The sequence below is a fragment of the Saccostrea cucullata genome, unplaced genomic scaffold (assembly GCF_032062105.1).
Source record: "Saccostrea cucullata isolate Sc308-1 unplaced genomic scaffold, CSIRO_AGI_Scuc_v1 ctg3091, whole genome shotgun sequence".
NCBI classification, from domain to species: Eukaryota; Metazoa; Mollusca; class Bivalvia; order Ostreida; family Ostreidae; genus Saccostrea; species Saccostrea cuccullata.
In genome coordinates, this window is record NW_026940055.1 from 80,813 (window position 1) to 99,190 (window position 18,378).

Sequence of the window (18,378 nt, forward strand, 5' to 3'; positions counted from 1 at the left end):
ACATCAAATATTCACCAACCCAGTGAGGAGAGTTGCAGATCAGAAACCATTTGTTTGCAAAATGGAGACTCCATAGTAAGGGAGATCATTCCGGTATATTTCGATCTGTGCATGGTCGGTAAAAGCATAGTTCAACTTGAAATATTATGGTCAGTAAAAACCTAGTTCAACTTGAAATATTTATTTTTGCCAAGTACATGTACCAACAAACAATTTCCTTAGAAATTTGTCATAATTGTATTATGCTATTACCATTTAGAAAACACGAAAGTAAAGCTTATCAAAGTGTTTGTATTGCATGCAAAGAGTGATGTTCTTATAGGTCTATAGGAACTGAATTTTGAATAAGGTCCTCAACCAAAAAAAAAAAACAAAAAACAAGCTCGTTTTTCTAAAAATGTACACTAAAATCCAAATTTTATTGCATCACAACATTAGTGCAATTAAGCATTTAATGACAAAGTTGGTGCAGGCACGTAGCAACTGGGGGGCCTGCCCCCCCCCCCACTTTTTTCCCAACAATACTTTTACTTTTGGAATTGTGCAGTGACAGGCTGGTTGCCCCCCCCCCCCCCAACTTTATACTACAGTATACTACAGGAAATTGATATAAGGGAAATGTAGTGTTGGATACGAAAAATTGGTACTGAAAGAGATTGGCATTGAAAAAAGTTGTTTCCACCCCCGTGGCTTTTACATAAAAGTTTTCTTTTACATAAATATCATAAATCGAAGGAATATCAGAGAATCCTGTTCTTTAACACCTGTGAATAGAACTGAAAGTCATATAATCGTGTATGGTGATCTAATCAATGAAGTTTTTAAAAATTCTTAACAGTTTGATAAAATAATATATACACTTTCTTTGTGAAATCAACAAAAGGCGGGTGTGTATTATTGGTATTGTAAATAATTTTTGCATGGCCGTTTAAAAGATTTTTTAAAAAGAAGTCTGGTCGCCTGCGTATTTGCAGTGGTTAGAGCGTCTGCTCTGGAGTCGCGACGTAAGGGGTTGATCCTTACGTCACGGGTTCGAATCCCACTGTGAGACGTGGAACCGGTCCTTCGGATGAAACCGCATAAACCGAGGTCCCGTGTCGCATTAGGTGCTGGTACGAAAAAGATACCTCCCTGTTCAATGGCCCTAAGTGTCGAGTATAGGACAAAAAATAACAGTTCTCCACCGGCAAGTGATGGCTTCTCCATACATATGAGGGAGAAATCATCGAGATGATCAATATGCAATCAATAAGCTGGATTATAAGAAAAAAGTTGCTGAAATTTGTCCCAAAATGAACCAAAACTGTCTTGGAAATTTAGGATTTTCAGCCATCCGGAGTCTTTTCGTTACCAAATTTATAACCCCCCCCCCTCCCCTTCTCCCAAACCAAGCAACTCATGAACGGACTCTTCATAAAGGATATAAATGAAGAACATGTAAGCAAGGCATCGCTGTATAAATGTAGATGATAGTTACGTTTTGAATTTTGTTTAAATGTCAGATGAAGAAGATGGGAGAACAAGGCGAGGAAGAGGATCCGATCCTCAGCCAGTAAGGGTGACTCTAATTTATATAATTTTTTTAATTAAAAAGTGTCAAAATAAAGCTGGAAAGTAAATCTTTTCTTGCAACAATTTTCATTTTATACCTCTCAATGTGCTTCAAGGTTCTTTGAAGTTTTCAGAAAGGTCTTGTATAAAGTCGAAAATCTTGCCCCTTTAATTATAAAGTTTTTAAAATTACATATTCAAATAGCTTCAGAACTGTAGCTCTCCGAAAAAAATAAATTGACAGACCGGTCTGTCAATATATTTTTTGGGAGAGCTACAGTTCTGCAGCTAATATTCAAAGTAATAATTGAGGTTCTTTTAATATGGAATTAGAAGTGATTTATGGTGCACGTGTTTTGAATGAGAGGAAAATCTTTATTCGCTACGCATTGTAAAATGATCAAAGTGATAGAAGAAACTAAAGAACCTAATTATATATAGGTATAAAAATTGTGCAACTTCTTCAAAAACCTGGATACTTATAATCAAAAATACTTCTAAAACGTGTTTGTTGATCAAATTTGAATTTGAAAATGCATAGTAGACGTTTTGATATACATATTTCCTGAAAAATTATTTGAGATTGACTAATTTTCCTTATAAAATATGATTAACTTTAATGATGAATTTGAAGAATTATTGTGAGTGACACATTATTACTTTAAGAATTCAGAGACATTTTTTGAACATTTTCAATATTAGTCAATGCCTGATTTTCAGAACCTTAGGACTGGAGTACCCTGATATAAATTTGCAATATACACGTAACAGGAGTGTTTACTCGCGGTCTTAGATTATACACACAAACGACCGCGGTGGATTAATGAATACGTAATTAAATCACGTGATCATGATCTTTGACCAATGTTCACAATTGAATTCACAAAGCAGTAACAAACAATACCAGGCAGGTATATGCGCTGCAGACTTTCCAATCAGTTTATATATAATTTTTCAGTAGAAAATGCTTTACAGGGGTGTAGAGATGATCAAGAATTGAGGTAAATATTCTGAAGCTGTTGTAATAAAAAATATTTAAGAATTTGTTCAATTTCTCTGAAAAAAGGTCATATGTTAATTTCTGAAACCCCCGCCATTTTCAAACTTATCAGACTGGTTATGGTCAAATTAAACAACTCCAAATTCTTCTCAGACAGGTAAATATAGTTTTACAAGTGACGCAAATTATAGTCGGCAGTTTAGGGGAAAATTGCACGTTTATGGATTACATGTACATGTGTACCTAATTTGATTGTTTTAGTATGCATTCATTGACTGCGCATTCACGTGAACTTTTCAACAATTTGCTTTGGAACCATTTTCGCAAAGCACCATTACTGTAGATATAACTGTACTGTGGGATATAGTTACAAAGAAAAAATAGGGGGGGGGGGATTAATCGCATAAAATCTTGCAAATATACATTTAAATACAAAAAAGGCTTTTGGAAAAGAAGTTTTTCATATCCTGAAAATACACCAGAATCCATCAAAATAAGCAAGAAAATGAAACGAAAACGCATATTATTTTTTTTAGCTTCCCCCCCCCTACTTTTTTTCCAGAAACCTAGTAACGGCTCTTATATACAAACAAGACGGACTAGAGGCATAAATATTTTTATCCTGCTTAGAGGTAGAAAATATTCAAGATGAATTGCTAAAATTGTTCTATTAAAATTAATTGATATTTGCATCGGGATCGAAATTTTAAGTTTAAAATTATGACATGTGGCGCGAACATCAAATTGTGTAAATGGCGTCAGTGATCAGAACGGTTAGGTGAGCTTGTTATAATTGTTGTTTATTCCCTGGAAAAAAATATTTGAAATAGCAATTGTCAGATTCAGATGTATGTGTTGATAAAGCATTTTAAAGCTGCGGAAAGAGATTATCTACTGGTTAAATAATTTAACTGACACGAAATGGTGAATAATCCATGTTACATTTTGAAAATGAATCATGCCTATTATAAGTTTGAGGATTCAGATCCCGAGGCATCAGCTGTGTATTGAGAACGCAAAATATGTTTACTACCAGGGTTTTTAAAAGGGTTTGCAGGGAGTCTGTTTTCTGTTCCAATGTTACTACATGGCATCATCAGATCATCATGCTCCGTATACTGATTGACTGAATGTAAAATAAGTCACGAGTACCTTGCAAATAAAAAATAAACAATTTTTTAAATTTATTGTATGTAAGAAAAATGACAAAATAATAGGATATGTTACCAATTGCAACTAAATGTTACTTTTCTCAAATGGAAAAGCACTGCCTATTGATTTTTTTAAAAGCTAAAGTATGTTTCATTGTACCAATCAAGGTATCAGAGGCTGCAATTTCAGGAAAAGAATGATCAGGTTAATGTTTTGTAACTTGTCTCATTTTCAAGAATTTGGACCAAACTTAAAGGAATAGTACATCTAAATGTATATGCACACTACCAGGCTTACTTTGGATGCATAATCAGGTCTTTATTTTCAGTATGAGTGACTAGGTTCAAGGTTTGGGAGCTGGTCTCATTCCCAAGTAACTATAAGGCCTATATTGACCAATCTTGAATGGATCCATTACCAGGCTTGTTTGAGATGCTGGATACACAACCTACATCCAACCTGGATGAGTGAATGGGTCAAAATCTTTAGAGCAAGTTCATATTAATATAACTTATATTTACCTGATGAATGATCAGAATAAAATTAGAGGTATTGATAAAGGATATTCAAATGCAAGAGTATTTTTTTTTTACCATGAACTTGATCTTGAATTCACTTTTTAGCTCACCTCAACAAGGTCAAGAAGTGGTGTTGCTATACATTGGCATTGGTTCAGGGTTAGCGTTTGTGCCTCAGTCAAGTTTTTGGAGAAAGTCCATGTTCAAGTAACTTTAAGTCCTACCTGGACCAAACTTGCATGGATGGTGAATCTAGAGATGCACAATACCTCACTTGCTTCAGATGCTGGGTCTGACCTAGATATACTAGATGAGTGATCAGGTTTGTTTATTGAGCAGGGCCTAACTTGAACTAAGCTTGCTTTTTGAAGCATGTAAGAATGTATACTACCAAGCCTGCTTCAGATGCTGAATATGACCGACATTTGAGTGAATTTTATCTATACTTTTACCAAATTAGCATGGATATAGGGATAGACACCTCTAGACTTGCTTTGAAGTCCAAATCTGACCCACCATGGGAATGTTATTGGAGTAGTAAATTTATGGCCCGATATGATTAATCTTGCATGGAAGATGCATGTAAGGATAGACTTATATTGTTCATTTGAACTGACAGAAGTTTTCTTGATTAGTAAAGAGTTTAAAGTTTTCTGAGCAGGTTTAGTCCCAGGTAATTATAAGTCCTACCCTGATCAAACTTTAAAAAAAAACTAGAAAAAAATATGGTGCAATATTTGCTCTATTTACAAATAGCATTTGTCAAGATGAGATTTGTTTAATTTTCTGTGTTCTTAAACTTGTACTCAGAGCAATTTCAGAGAAACTTTTAAGTAAAAGGTATTTCTTTGTTGGATTTGTCAGGCTTTGACCTCTTGACTTTCAATTGACAGGTAGCAGAGATGCTGAGACAGTTCAGAAGGAACATCACCAGGAGCCGCAGCAACAGCCAAGGAAGCTTATATGGAAGTATTTTTGATTTTCACTTTTCTTTCCCCTACCTCTGCTGACTCTAACATAACTAACCACCACCTTCCCTTTCCCCCTCACTGGTCTTGCTGAATAAATGTCATTGTTTTATGATTTTTCAAGTAATTGTGTTGTACTGATTTTTTTTCACTTAAATTTTTGTGATTTGTTGCATTGTTTTGAAGTTTTACTAATCTTCTGCCAGTTTTATACTTTCAGGGACTAAGAAGAGGAACAACGATGGAGGAGCAAGGTCGACCAACAGAACTCCAGATGACAAGTCCATTTCCAAGCTATATACAGCAGTCAACATGGCCCAAAGTGGTAAGTAACAAATTGCATATTATTTACATGAAGTTTGTTACTTGTTAGGAAATGAAAGTGAATCCCCTCTTATGTGTCTGTTTTCTCTTTTTAAGCAGAAGAAAGTTGAGGCTGCCCAGGATCCTGAATTGAGGAGCAGTCCTTCTTCCATTTGACAGCATTCATGAGCTGAAAGTGCAGTAAGATTCATACTTTTCCTCTCTGCACTTATTCCCAATATTTTGGCTTTCTAATTGATGTTGGCTTTGTCAGGCTTTGACCTCTTGACTTTCAATTGACAGGAAGCAGAGATGCTGACACAGTTCAGATGAAACATCACTAGGAGCCACAGCAACAGCAAAGGAAGCTTATATGGAAGTATTTTTGATTTTCACTTTTCTTTCCCATACCTCTGCTGACTCTAACATAACTAACCACCACCTTCCCTTTCCCCCTCACTGGTCTTGCTGAACAAATGTCATTGTTTTATGATTTTTCAAGTAATTGTGTTGTACTGATTTTTTTTCACTTGAATTTTGGTGACTTGTTACATTGTTTTGGAGTTTTCCTAATCTTCTGCCAGTTTTATACTTTCAGGGACTGGGAAGAGGAACAACGATGGAGGAGCAGGGTCGACCAACAGAAGAAGACGAGATGACGAGTCCATTTCCCATCTCTATTCAGCAGCCAATGTGGTACAAATTGGTAAGTAATTTTTTCACTTGAATTTTTAGGTCACCTGAGTAAACTCAGGTGACCTATTGCTATCCGTTTTCGTCCGTCGTCATTTGTCTTGCGATGTGCGTTAACATTTGAACATTTTCGGCTTCTTCTCTGAAACCCCTGAACCAATTTCAATTGTAAATTTTATTACTAAAATAAGGGTTGGGACCCTTAAACAAGGGGAGATAATCAGGAAAACAAAACCAAAAGTACTGGTTGCTAAAAATTCTTCTTCTCCATAAACACCTGGCAGATTTTCACCAAACTTACATACAAGGATTAGGATATGTTGAAGATTAAAATTTGCACGGGGAATAACCCTGGGGCAAAGGGCGTGGTCTCAAGGTCACTTCAAAAATGACCTAAATTTACAATTAATAAAAACGTGTATATTTTGCTTACTATAAGAACTAGGACCATCAAATCATGTAAGTTGATGCATCTTACGACTTCACATCATGTTAACTCAAAAGTAGGTCACGGTGACCTACTTTTTAAATTTTGCGGGGATTTGTTTTCAAATTGATTTGAAGGCATATTTTGGACACTTTAAGGCCTATGATCATCAAATTTTGTCAGTTGATGCATCTTGGGTCCTCAAACAATGTCAACTTAAAAGTAGGTCACCATGACCTACTTTTTGAACTTTATGACTTATCCTTTTAAAAACATTAAATCCCATTATTTCAGACACTAGGAGGTTTAGAATCATCAAATCTTGTACTTTGATGCATCTTGGGACCTTAAAACATATTTATGAAAAAGTAGGTCACTGTGACCTACTTTTTGAATTTTGCCGACATTTGTTTTCAAATTGTTTAAAACTCATATTTTGATTACCTTCAGACCTACGATCATCAAACTTGGTCAGTAGATGCATCTTGGGTCTTTGAAAAATGTCGACCAAAATGTAGGTCACGATGACCTACTTTTGACATTTTATGGGTATATTTAAGTATCTTAGGTATTTATTGGCTTATAATCATCAAACTTTGTGAGTCCATGCATATTTGGTTTTCGGAGAGTGACGACCTAAAAGTAGGTCACGGTGACCTACTTTTGACATTTTATGGCTTTATTTAAGTATATCCGGTACTTATTGGCTTAGAATCATCAAACTTTGTGAGTTGATGCATCTTGGGTTTTCGGAGAGTGACGACCAAAAAGTAGGTCATAGTGACCTACTTTTGACATTTTGTGACTATAATTTAGTATCTCTGGTACTTATTGACCTAAAATCATCAAACTTTGTCTGTTGATGCATCTTGGGTTTTCGGAGAACGTCGATCAAAAAGTAGGTCACAGTGACCTACTTTTGACATTTTATGGCTATATTTAAGTATCTGAGTCACTTATTGCCTAAGAATCATCAAACTTTGTCAGTTGAGGCATCTTTGGTTTTCAGAGAATGTCGACCAAAAAATAGGTCACTGTGACCTACTTTTGAATATCCCAGGTACGTATAAGCTTAGAATCATCAAACTTTGTCAGTTTAGGCACCTTGGGTTTTCGGAGAACGTCAACCAAAAACTAGGTCACTGTGACCTACTTTTGACATTTTATGGCTATATTTAATTATATCTGGTACTTATTGGCTCGGAATTATCAAACTTTGTCAGTTGAGGCATCTTAGGGTTTCATTAAATGTCCATCAAGAAGTAGGTCATGGTGACCTAATTTTGAATATCTCAGATACTTATTGGCTTAGAATCATCAAATTTTGTCAATTTAGGCATTATGGGTTTTTGAATAACGTCGATCAAAAAGTAGGTCACCGTGACCTACTTTTAACATTTGAAGGCTATATTTAATTATCTGGTACTTATTGGCTTAGAATCGTCAAACTTTGTCAGATGATGCATCTTGGGTATTCAGAGAATGTCGACCGAAAAGTAGGTCATGGTGACCTGCTTTTGAATATCTCAGGTACTGATTTAATTAGAATCATCAGTCTTTGTCAATTAATGTATCTTGAGTCTTCAGAAATATTCAATCAAAAGGTAGGTCACTGTGACCTACTTATGGTATTTTATAATTATATTATAATATCTTCAGTCTTAACTGGCTAAATATTATCAAACTTTGTAAGTTGATGCATTTTGGGTCTTATGATACAAACAGAGTTGGAGGCTTCTAATAGAAGTGATAGATTGTACAACTTATCAGAAGAGCGATTCAAGGCCCTTGGGCCTCTTGTTACTGTAGATATGCAGTGTGATGCAACCCTCTGTTCCCAGTCCTTTGAAGAGGAGTCTGCCAACCCAGGGACGGTAAGATACTTTGTGCGTGCCTCACCCTCTGTGAATTTTCTTCATTTTAATTATACCCCTGCTCCGAAGGAGAGGGGGTATACTGTTTTACTCTTATGTGTCTGTCTTTCTGTCTGTCTAGCTGTCCATCCGTCTGTGTGTCCTTGTGTCTGTCCGTAAAAAATTTTCATCACAGTTTTCTCAGCAATTACTCATTGTAGATGCTTGAAATTTTAACACAATCTTCTCTGAGGCATGCCATATTGAGGGATACATTTTTGTGCAAATCCGATGTCAACTTCCTGTTTGTCTGTGCATCTGTCCGTTTCATGCATAACAATTTTTCGTCTCAGTTTTTTCAGCAATTACTCATCGCAGATGCTTGAAATTTTAACATAATCTTTTCTGAGGCATGCCATATGGTGGGATACATTTTTGTGAAAATCTGATGTCAACTTCCTGTTTGTCTGTGCATCTGTCCATTTCATATATAACAAATCTTCATTGCAGTTTTCTCATTAAGTATTCATAGCAGCCCAAACGGAAAAGATTTTTAACAAACTACTATTAAACCATCAACAAACTACCAACAAACTATATATTTGTGGTTTGTTAAAGTAGTTTGATAGTATAGCATTCAATGAACCACTAACAAACCACTTTTTCTAAAAATAGCTGCAGTGGTTTGTTAGTCTTTCATTTCTGGTGATTGTGATTTCTTTATAGTTTGTTAGACTTGGTATCTTGCAACAGTGTTTTATTAGTATAGCATTTGCATCTAACCACATGGGAAATAACTTTACAGACGTGTTTAGGGTTGAATTATCTAGAATTGTTGAAGTTTCCAAGAACAGCTTATCTCTTTACATCCGGTGTTAGCCTATTTGCGCCAATTTTCAAACCACCAAGCAGGTCAGAAACAAAGGAACTGGTGATCAAGGGACATTCAAATTGTGAGCATCATTCTATAAGATCCCTGATTGGAAAAAACAGCAATTAACATTATTAAAAGATGGATCTAGATACAGAAGAGGTATTTAATGCTTGTCATGAAGTAAATAACCTTCTGTGAATGTGGATGCGTATGCTTTTATACTAGCTTTGGGTTTTTATTTATTTTCAGATTGACCTGTAATTCCTATACTAGTTTAGATCAGTTATGCATTGGATTATGGGAAGTATACTTGAAAATAAGACAATACAGATCGATGTTTTTCAAAGTTGCAATGAGGCCAGAAAAAAGGAAATATTGCAGCATTTTCCATGCCGATTGAAGCAGGGAATATTTAAATGTCGATCATCAGCTTGAAGAACATTTTTTTGGTGAAAAATACTATGAAGATGTACACAACATGAAGGAGAATATGTGATAAGTACATGGACATTGACTTGGAATTGCATCTCCTAAATAAAAGGGAACATGTTGGAATGTTGCACTTGCATTGGCTAAACTTGTGAATCCTGGAATTTAAATACTCTGAAACAAGACTTGTTGAATATTTCAAAATGTGATTCTTTTAGGTGTTTTCAAAGACTTGTGGATTTGTAAATTTAAGGAAAATTCAAATCTATAGTGTTTCTGCTGATGGATTTGTTACCAGTGATTTGTTAGTAGTTTGTTAGAGTGGTTTGATAGTAGTTTGTTAGCGTGGTTTGATAGTAGTTTGTTATAATGGTTTGATAGTAGTTTGTAAGAGTGGTTTGATAGTAGTTTGTTAGAGTGGTTTGATAGTAGTTTGTTAAGAGTGGTTTGATAGTAGTTTGTTAGAGTATAGTTTGTTAGCTCATTTGCATGTGATTTGCTATACTATTAAACTACTTTCAAACCATAGTGGTTTGTTAGTAATTTGTTATAGTAGTTTGTTTGCCCTTTTTTTCCGTATGGGAGATGCTTGAAGTTTTAGTACACTGTTTGTTGAGGCATGGCATATGGTGGGATTAATTTTGATATGAATCTGATGTCAGCTTCATATTTTCCTGCGAATCTGCCTGTAATTGAACTTGTGTATATTAACATGATAGCTAGTGTTTATTTACATCAGAGCAGGGGTATTACTAGTGAGCATTCGCTCACAGATTTCTTGTTCTTTCAGTCTTCGCACACTTTTTGACTTCTCCATCTTTGATGTCATTAGGTCAGGGTAAGGCTGTTGTGGATTCCCAGATGATTAGTAGACTGCGGCCTGCCAGAGAAAGTGAGCAGAGTTCAGGGACGTACTGCGGCCATCTCCGGCGTTCAAGGTAAGCGGATGCGCAGTCAGTGAACACGGTTTATTCTGTGGTCCTTGTTTTGGGAGTACTTCTTGAGGTTTGACCTGTGGACATCTTTTTTAACAGGTACGGGGTTGGACTGGCCTGGTTGCGTGGAAGAAGAGCAGACCGTCACCAGTAGGCAGCAGTTCTGTGATGCACTGCGGTCAATCCCTGACGTGCAGGTAAGACGCAGCACATCTTGCAGTGTGTCCACTTTCCTTACTCTGTGTTTGTGTTGAAAGGTATCATAACTTTGCTCTTTGCACTCGCTGAAATTTTGTTAACTGTAGGAAGTTGTTTTGATGTCTCGATTATGCTTTGTTAGCAGAGGAGGAGGTGTATGCTGACCCGGGAGGATCCCAACAGCAGGCAAGAAGGGAAGAGGAGGTAAGATTCACACTGTACATCTTTGTCTCAGCCTTTTGTGATCTTGACCTTGCCAAATGATGTTGACCGTAACAGCATTTGACCTCTTGACTTCCAATTGACAGGATGCGCAGCAAGCAGCAGAGCCCAGCCCAGCCCAGGATCCAGCGCAGCCCACACCAGCCAGCCCATCCCACCAGAGGATCCAATGCGGTTACCAGGCAGCCTAACAGAGAAGCATTTTGAATTTATTTCTTTCCTTCTGTCTCTTCTCTGTCTTCTGTGCACTTCCCTAATCTAACAGCACTAACCATCCCCTACCCCTTAACATCGATTTTGTTGTAATTTCCTTGAATTTGTGTGCTTTGTTTCATTGTTTTGAATTTTTACTAATCTCGTCTCAGTTGTATATTTTCAGGCACTCGGACGTGGTACAACGCGGGAGCACCCAGCCAGCCTCCAGCCACCCAGCCAGCCACAGATGAAGAGGAAGGAGCCCATTGCCCAGCTTTGTCTAGCGGCTTACATTTGCCAAGGCGGTGAGTAAAGGGCTGCTTTTGTAGCACATGTGGTTTCCTGTTTTGCATTATAACTTGATCATAGCAGCTATTGACCTTCTTTTGACCTCCTGATTTTCTGTGTTTTCAGGAGCGTCGATCCCACCGAGACATTCAGCAGCATTCTGGGTAGCAAGGATCGACTGCGACCGCACATGGAAGAGAGGGTAAGATTGGTGTCCCACCTGAATTTACTGTGTTGATTTATCTTTTCCTCATCTCGCTTGATGAAGACTGTGATCTCTTGATGTCTTCTCTTTTTACTGTAGATATGCGGTGTGATGCAGCCCTCTGTTCCCAGTCCTTTGAAGAGGAGTCTGCCAACCCAGGGACGGTAAGATACTTTGTGCACGCCTCGCCCTCTGTGAACTTTCTTCATTTTGACTCTTTCACTCTTGGCACACTTTTTTGACTTCTCCATCTTTGGTGTCAACAGGTCAGGGTTAGGCTGTTGTGGATTCCCAGATGATTAGTAGACTGCGGCCTGCCAGAGGAAGTGCGCAGAGTTCAGGGACCTACTGCGGCCATCTCCGGCGTTGAAGGTAAGCGGATGCGCAATCGGTGTACACGGTTTATTCTGTGGTCCTTGTTTTGGGAGTGCTTCTTGGGGTTTGACCTGTGGACATCTTTTTTAACAGGTACGGGGTTGGACTGGCCTGGTTGCGTGGAAGAAGAGCAGACCGTCACCAGTAGGCAGCAGTTCTGTGATGCACTGCGGTCAATCCCTGACGTGCAGGTAAGACGCAGCACATCTTGCAGTGTGTCCACTTTCCTTACTCTGTGTTTGTGTTGAAAGGTATCATAACTTTGCTCTTTGCACTCGCTGAAATTTTGTTAACTGTAGGAAGTTGTTTTGATGTCTCGATTATGCTTTGTTAGCAGAGGAGGAGGTGTATGCTGACCCGGGAGGATCCCAACAGCAGGCAAGAAGGGAAGAGGAGGTAAGATTCACACTGTACATCTTTGTCTCAGCCTTTTGTGATCTTGACCTTGCCAAATGATGTTGACCGTAACAGCATTTGACCTCTTGACTTCCAATTGACAGGATGCGCAGCAAGCAGCAGAGCCCAGCCCAGCCCAGGATCCAGCGCAGCCCACACCAGCCAGCCCATCCCACCAGAGGATCCAATGCCGTTACCAGGCAGCCTAACAGAGAAGCATTTTGAATTTATTTCTTTCCTTCTGTCTCTTCTCTGTCTTCTGTGCACTTCCCTAATCTAACAGCACTAACCATCCCCTACCCCTTAACATCGATTTTGTTGTAATTTCCTTGAATTTGTGTGCTTTGTTTCATTGTTTTGAATTTTTACTAATCTCGTCTCAGTTGTATATTTTCAGGCACTCGGACGTGGTACAACGCGGGAGCACCCAGCCAGCCTCCAGCCACCCAGCCAGCCACAGATGAAGAGGAAGGAGCCCATTGCCCAGCTTTGTCTAGCGGCTTACATTTGCCAAGGCGGTGAGTAAAGGGCTGCTTTTGTAGCACATGTGGTTTCCTGTTTTGCATTATAACTTGATCATAGCAGCTATTGACCTTCTTTTGACCTCCTGATTTTCTGTGTTTTCAGGAGCGTCGATCCCACCGAGACATTCAGCAGCATTCTGGGTAGCAAGGATCGACTGCGACCGCACATGGAAGAGAGGGTAAGATTGGTGTCCCACCTGAATTTACTGTGTTGATTTATCTTTTCCTCATCTCGCTTGATGAAGACTGTGATCTCTTGATGTCTTCTCTTTTTACTGTAGATATGCGGTGTGATGCAGCCCTCTGTTCCCAGTCCTTTGAAGAGGAGTCTGCCAACCCAGGGACGGTAAGATACTTTGTGCACGCCTCGCCCTCTGTGAACTTTCTTCATTTTGACTCTTTCACTCTTGGCACACTTTTTTGACTTCTCCATCTTTGGTGTCAACAGGTCAGGGTTAGGCTGTTGTGGATTCCCAGATGATTAGTAGACTGCGGCCTGCCAGAGGAAGTGCGCAGAGTTCAGGGACCTACTGCGGCCATCTCCGGCGTTGAAGGTAAGCGGATGCGCAATCGGTGTACACGGTTTATTCTGTGGTCCTTGTTTTGGGAGTGCTTCTTGGGGTTTGACCTGTGGACATCTTTTTTAACAGGTACGGGGTTGGACTGGCCTGGTTGCGTGGAAGAAGAGCAGACCGTCACCAGTAGGCAGCAGTTCTGTGATGCACTGCGGTCAATCCCTGACGTGCAGGTAAGACGCAGCACATCTTGCAGTGTGTCCACTTTCCTTACTCTGTGTTTGTGTTGAAAGGTATCATAACTTTGCTCTTTGCACTCGCTGAAATTTTGTTAACTGTAGGAAGTTGTTTTGATGTCTCGATTATGCTTTGTTAGCAGAGGAGGAGGTGTATGCTGACCCGGGAGGATCCCAACAGCAGGCAAGAAGGGAAGAGGAGGTAAGATTCACACTGTACATCTTTGTCTCAGCCTTTTGTGATCTTGACCTTGCCAAATGATGTTGACCGTAACAGCATTTGACCTCTTGACTTCCAATTGACAGGATGCGCAGCAAGCAGCAGAGCCCAGCCCAGCCCAGGATCCAGCGCAGCCCACACCAGCCAGCCCATCCCACCAGAGGATCCAATGCCGTTACCAGGCAGCCTAACAGAGAAGCATTTTGAATTTATTTCTTTCCTTCTGTCTCTTCTCTGTCTTCTGTGCACTTCCCTAATCTAACAGCACTAACCATCCCCTACCCCTTAACATCGATTTTGTTGTAATTTCCTTGAATTTGTGTGCTTTGTTTCATTGTTTTGAATTTTTACTAATCTCGTCTCAGTTGTATATTTTCAGGCACTCGGACGTGGTACAACGCGGGAGCACCCAGCCAGCCTCCAGCCACCCAGCCAGCCACAGATGAAGAGGAAGGAGCCCATTGCCCAGCTTTGTCTAGCGGCTTACATTTGCCAAGGCGGTGAGTAAAGGGCTGCTTTTGTAGCACATGTGGTTTCCTGTTTTGCATTATAACTTGATCATAGCAGCTATTGACCTTCTTTTGACCTCCTGATTTTCTGTGTTTTCAGGAGCGTCGATCCCACCGAGACATTCAGCAGCATTCTGGGTAGCAAGGATCGACTGCGACCGCACATGGAAGAGAGGGTAAGATTGGTGTCCCACCTGAATTTACTGTGTTGATTTATCTTTTCCTCATCTCGCTTGATGAAGACTGTGATCTCTTGATGTCTTCTCTTTTTACTGTAGATATGCGGTGTGATGCAGCCCTCTGTTCCCAGTCCTTTGAAGAGGAGTCTGCCAACCCAGGGACGGTAAGATACTTTGTGCACGCCTCGCCCTCTGTGAACTTTCTTCATTTTGACTCTTTCACTCTTGGCACACTTTTTTGACTTCTCCATCTTTGGTGTCAACAGGTCAGGGTTAGGCTGTTGTGGATTCCCAGATGATTAGTAGACTGCGGCCTGCCAGAGGAAGTGCGCAGAGTTCAGGGACGTACTGCGGCCATCTCCGGCGTTGAAGGTAAGCGGATGCGCAATCGGTGTACACGGTTTATTCTGTGGTCCTTGTTTTGGGAGTGCTTCTTGGGGTTTGACCTGTGGACATCTTTTTTAACAGGTACGGGGTTGGACTGGCCTGGTTGCGTGGAAGAAGAGCAGACCGTCACCAGTAGGCAGCAGTTCTGTGATGCACTGCGGTCAATCCCTGACGTGCAGGTAAGACGCAGCACATCTTGCAGTGTGTCCACTTTCCTTACTCTGTGTTTGTGTTGAAAGGTATCATAACTTTGCTCTTTGCACTCGCTGAAATTTTGTTAACTGTAGGAAGTTGTTTTGATGTCTCGATTATGCTTTGTTAGCAGAGGAGGAGGTGTATGCTGACCCGGGAGGATCCCAACAGCAGGCAAGAAGGGAAGAGGAGGTAAGATTCACACTGTACATCTTTGTCTCAGCCTTTTGTGATCTTGACCTTGCCAAATGATGTTGACCGTAACAGCATTTGACCTCTTGACTTCCAATTGACAGGATGCGCAGCAAGCAGCAGAGCCCAGCCCAGCCCAGGATCCAGCGCAGCCCACACCAGCCAGCCCATCCCACCAGAGGATCCAATGCCGTTACCAGGCAGCCTAACAGAGAAGCATTTTGAATTTATTTCTTTCCTTCTGTCTCTTCTCTGTCTTCTGTGCACTTCCCTAATCTAACAGCACTAACCATCCCCTACCCCTTAACATCGATTTTGTTGTAATTTCCTTGAATTTGTGTGCTTTGTTTCATTGTTTTGAATTTTTACTAATCTCGTCTCAGTTGTATATTTTCAGGCACTCGGACGTGGTACAACGCGGGAGCACCCAGCCAGCCTCCAGCCACCCAGCCAGCCACAGATGAAGAGGAAGGAGCCCATTGCCCAGCTTTGTCTAGCGGCTTACATTTGCCAAGGCGGTGAGTAAAGGGCTGCTTTTGTAGCACATGTGGTTTCCTGTTTTGCATTATAACTTGATCATAGCAGCTATTGACCTTCTTTTGACCTCCTGATTTTCTGTGTTTTCAGGAGCGTCGATCCCACCGAGACATTCAGCAGCATTCTGGGTAGCAAGGATCGACTGCGACCGCACATGGAAGAGAGGGTAAGATTGGTGTCCCACCTGAATTTACTGTGTTGATTTATCTTTTCCTCATCTCGCTTGATGAAGACTGTGATCTCTTGATGTCTTCTCTTTTTACTGTAGATATGCGGTGTGATGCAGCCCTCTGTTCCCAGTCCTTTGAAGAGGAGTCTGCCAACCCAGGGACGGTAAGATACTTTGTGCACGCCTCGCCCTCTGTGAACTTTCTTCATTTTGACTCTTTCACTCTTGGCACACTTTTTTGACTTCTCCATCTTTGGTGTCAACAGGTCAGGGTTAGGCTGTTGTGGATTCCCAGATGATTAGTAGACTGCGGCCTGCCAGAGGAAGTGCGCAGAGTTCAGGGACGTACTGCGGCCATCTCCGGCGTTGAAGGTAAGCGGATGCGCAATCGGTGTACACGGTTTATTCTGTGGTCCTTGTTTTGGGAGTGCTTCTTGGGGTTTGACCTGTGGACATCTTTTTTAACAGGTACGGGGTTGGACTGGCCTGGTTGCGTGGAAGAAGAGCAGACCGTCACCAGTAGGCAGCAGTTCTGTGATGCACTGCGGTCAATCCCTGACGTGCAGGTAAGACGCAGCACATCTTGCAGTGTGTCCACTTTCCTTACTCTGTGTTTGTGTTGAAAGGTATCATAACTTTGCTCTTTGCACTCGCTGAAATTTTGTTAACTGTAGGAAGTTGTTTTGATGTCTCGATTATGCTTTGTTAGCAGAGGAGGAGGTGTATGCTGACCCGGGAGGATCCCAACAGCAGGCAAGAAGGGAAGAGGAGGTAAGATTCACACTGTACATCTTTGTCTCAGCCTTTTGTGATCTTGACCTTGCCAAATGATGTTGACCGTAACAGCATTTGACCTCTTGACTTCCAATTGACAGGATGCGCAGCAAGCAGCAGAGCCCAGCCCAGCCCAGGATCCAGCGCAGCCCACACCAGCCCACACCAGCCAGCCCATCCCACCAGAGGATCCAATGCCGTTACCAGGCAGCCTAACAGAGAAGCATTTTGAATTTATTTCTTTCCTTCTGTCTCTTCTCTGTCTTCTGTGCACTTCCCTAATCTAACAGCACTAACCATCCCCTACCCCTTAACATCGATTTTGTTGTAATTTCCTTGAATTTGTGTGCTTTGTTTCATTGTTTTGAATTTTTACTAATCTCGTCTCAGTTGTATATTTTCAGGCACTCGGACGTGGTACAACGCGGGAGCACCCAGCCAGCCTCCAGCCACCCAGCCAGCCACAGATGAAGAGGAAGGAGCCCATTGCCCAGCTTTGTCTAGCGGCTTACATTTGCCAAGGCGGTGAGTAAAGGGCTGCTTTTGTAGCACATGTGGTTTCCTGTTTTGCATTATAACTTGATCATAGCAGCTATTGACCTTCTTTTGACCTCCTGATTTTCTGTGTTTTCAGGAGCGTCGATCCCACCGAGACATTCAGCAGCATTCTGGGTAGCAAGGATCGACTGCGACCGCACATGGAAGAGAGGGTAAGATTGGTGTCCCACCTGAATTTACTGTGTTGATTTATCTTTTCCTCATCTCGCTTGATGAAGACTGTGATCTCTTGATGTCTTCTCTTTTTACTGTAGATATGCGGTGTGATGCAGCCCTCTGTTCCCAGTCCTTTGAAGAGGAGTCTGCCAACCCAGGGACGGTAAGATACTTTGTGCACGCCTCGCCCTCTGTGAACTTTCTTCATTTTGACTCTTTCACTCTTGGCACACTTTTTTGACTTCTCCATCTTTGGTGTCAACAGGTCAGGGTTAGGCTGTTGTGGATTCCCAGATGATTAGTAGACTGCGGCCTGCCAGAGGAAGTGCGCAGAGTTCAGGGACGTACTGCGGCCATCTCCGGCGTTGAAGGTAAGCGGATGCGCAATCGGTGTACACGGTTTATTCTGTGGTCCTTGTTTTGGGAGTGCTTCTTGGGGTTTGACCTGTGGACATCTTTTTTAACAGGTACGGGGTTGGACTGGCCTGGTTGCGTGGAAGAAGAGCAGACCGTCACCAGTAGGCAGCAGTTCTGTGATGCACTGCGGTCAATCCCTGACGTGCAGGTAAGACGCAGCACATCTTGCAGTGTGTCCACTTTCCTTACTCTGTGTTTGTGTTGAAAGGTATCATAACTTTGCTCTTTGCA

General features: G+C 40.9%; 1 protein-coding gene and 3 long non-coding RNA genes across 8 annotated transcripts; all 4 read left to right on the forward strand.

Annotated features, from left to right (window-relative positions):
- The first annotated feature begins 5,122 nt into the window (after positions 1 to 5,122).
- Positions 5,123 to 12,155, forward strand: LOC134254670 (uncharacterized). The gene is made up of 5 exons (XM_062737202.1): positions 5,123 to 5,190; positions 11,503 to 11,623; positions 11,733 to 11,808; positions 11,911 to 11,975; positions 12,078 to 12,155. The coding sequence occupies exons 1-5, from the start codon at positions 5,124 to 5,126 to the stop codon at positions 12,112 to 12,114; spliced, it is 366 nt and encodes a 121-aa protein (XP_062593186.1). The 5' UTR covers position 5,123; the 3' UTR covers positions 12,115 to 12,155.
- Positions 12,156 to 12,286: 131 nt separating this feature from the next.
- LOC134254671 (uncharacterized) lies at positions 12,287 to 13,632 on the forward strand. 2 transcript variants are annotated; one of them, XR_009989363.1, is made up of 6 exons: positions 12,287 to 12,377; positions 12,521 to 12,582; positions 12,687 to 13,100; positions 13,210 to 13,285; positions 13,388 to 13,452; positions 13,555 to 13,632. It is a non-coding gene; the product is annotated as an uncharacterized LOC134254671 (long non-coding RNA). The 2 variants fall into 2 exon arrangements; XR_009989364.1 differs by having other exon boundaries at positions 12,524 to 12,582.
- Positions 13,633 to 13,763: 131 nt separating this feature from the next.
- Positions 13,764 to 17,166, forward strand: LOC134254667 (uncharacterized). 4 transcript variants are annotated; one of them, XR_009989358.1, is made up of 15 exons: positions 13,764 to 13,854; positions 13,998 to 14,059; positions 14,164 to 14,577; positions 14,687 to 14,762; positions 14,865 to 14,929; positions 15,032 to 15,137; positions 15,234 to 15,331; positions 15,475 to 15,536; positions 15,641 to 16,054; positions 16,164 to 16,239; positions 16,342 to 16,406; positions 16,509 to 16,614; positions 16,711 to 16,808; positions 16,952 to 17,013; positions 17,118 to 17,166. It is a non-coding gene; the product is annotated as an uncharacterized LOC134254667 (long non-coding RNA). The 4 variants fall into 4 exon arrangements; XR_009989359.1 differs by having other exon boundaries at positions 16,955 to 17,013; XR_009989361.1 differs by having other exon boundaries at positions 15,478 to 15,536.
- A 22-nt stretch (positions 17,167 to 17,188) lies between these two features.
- LOC134254669 (uncharacterized) lies at positions 17,189 to 18,289 on the forward strand. The gene is made up of 5 exons (XR_009989362.1): positions 17,189 to 17,541; positions 17,651 to 17,726; positions 17,829 to 17,893; positions 17,996 to 18,101; positions 18,198 to 18,289. It is a non-coding gene; the product is annotated as an uncharacterized LOC134254669 (long non-coding RNA).
- Positions 18,290 to 18,378: the final 89 nt, after the last annotated feature.

Excerpts from the sequence above, each read along its gene's own strand:
- LOC134254670 (XM_062737202.1), top strand. The coding sequence starts at position 5,124 with ATGCTGAGACAGTTCAGAAGGAACATCACCAGGAGCCGCAGCAACAGC. Across the intron at positions 5,191-11,502 it reads CCAAGGAAGCTTATATGGAA|GCACTCGGACGTGGTACAAC; the intron begins GTATTTTTGATT and ends GTATATTTTCAG. Across the intron at positions 11,624-11,732 it reads GGCTTACATTTGCCAAGGCG|GAGCGTCGATCCCACCGAGA; the intron begins GTGAGTAAAGGG and ends CTGTGTTTTCAG.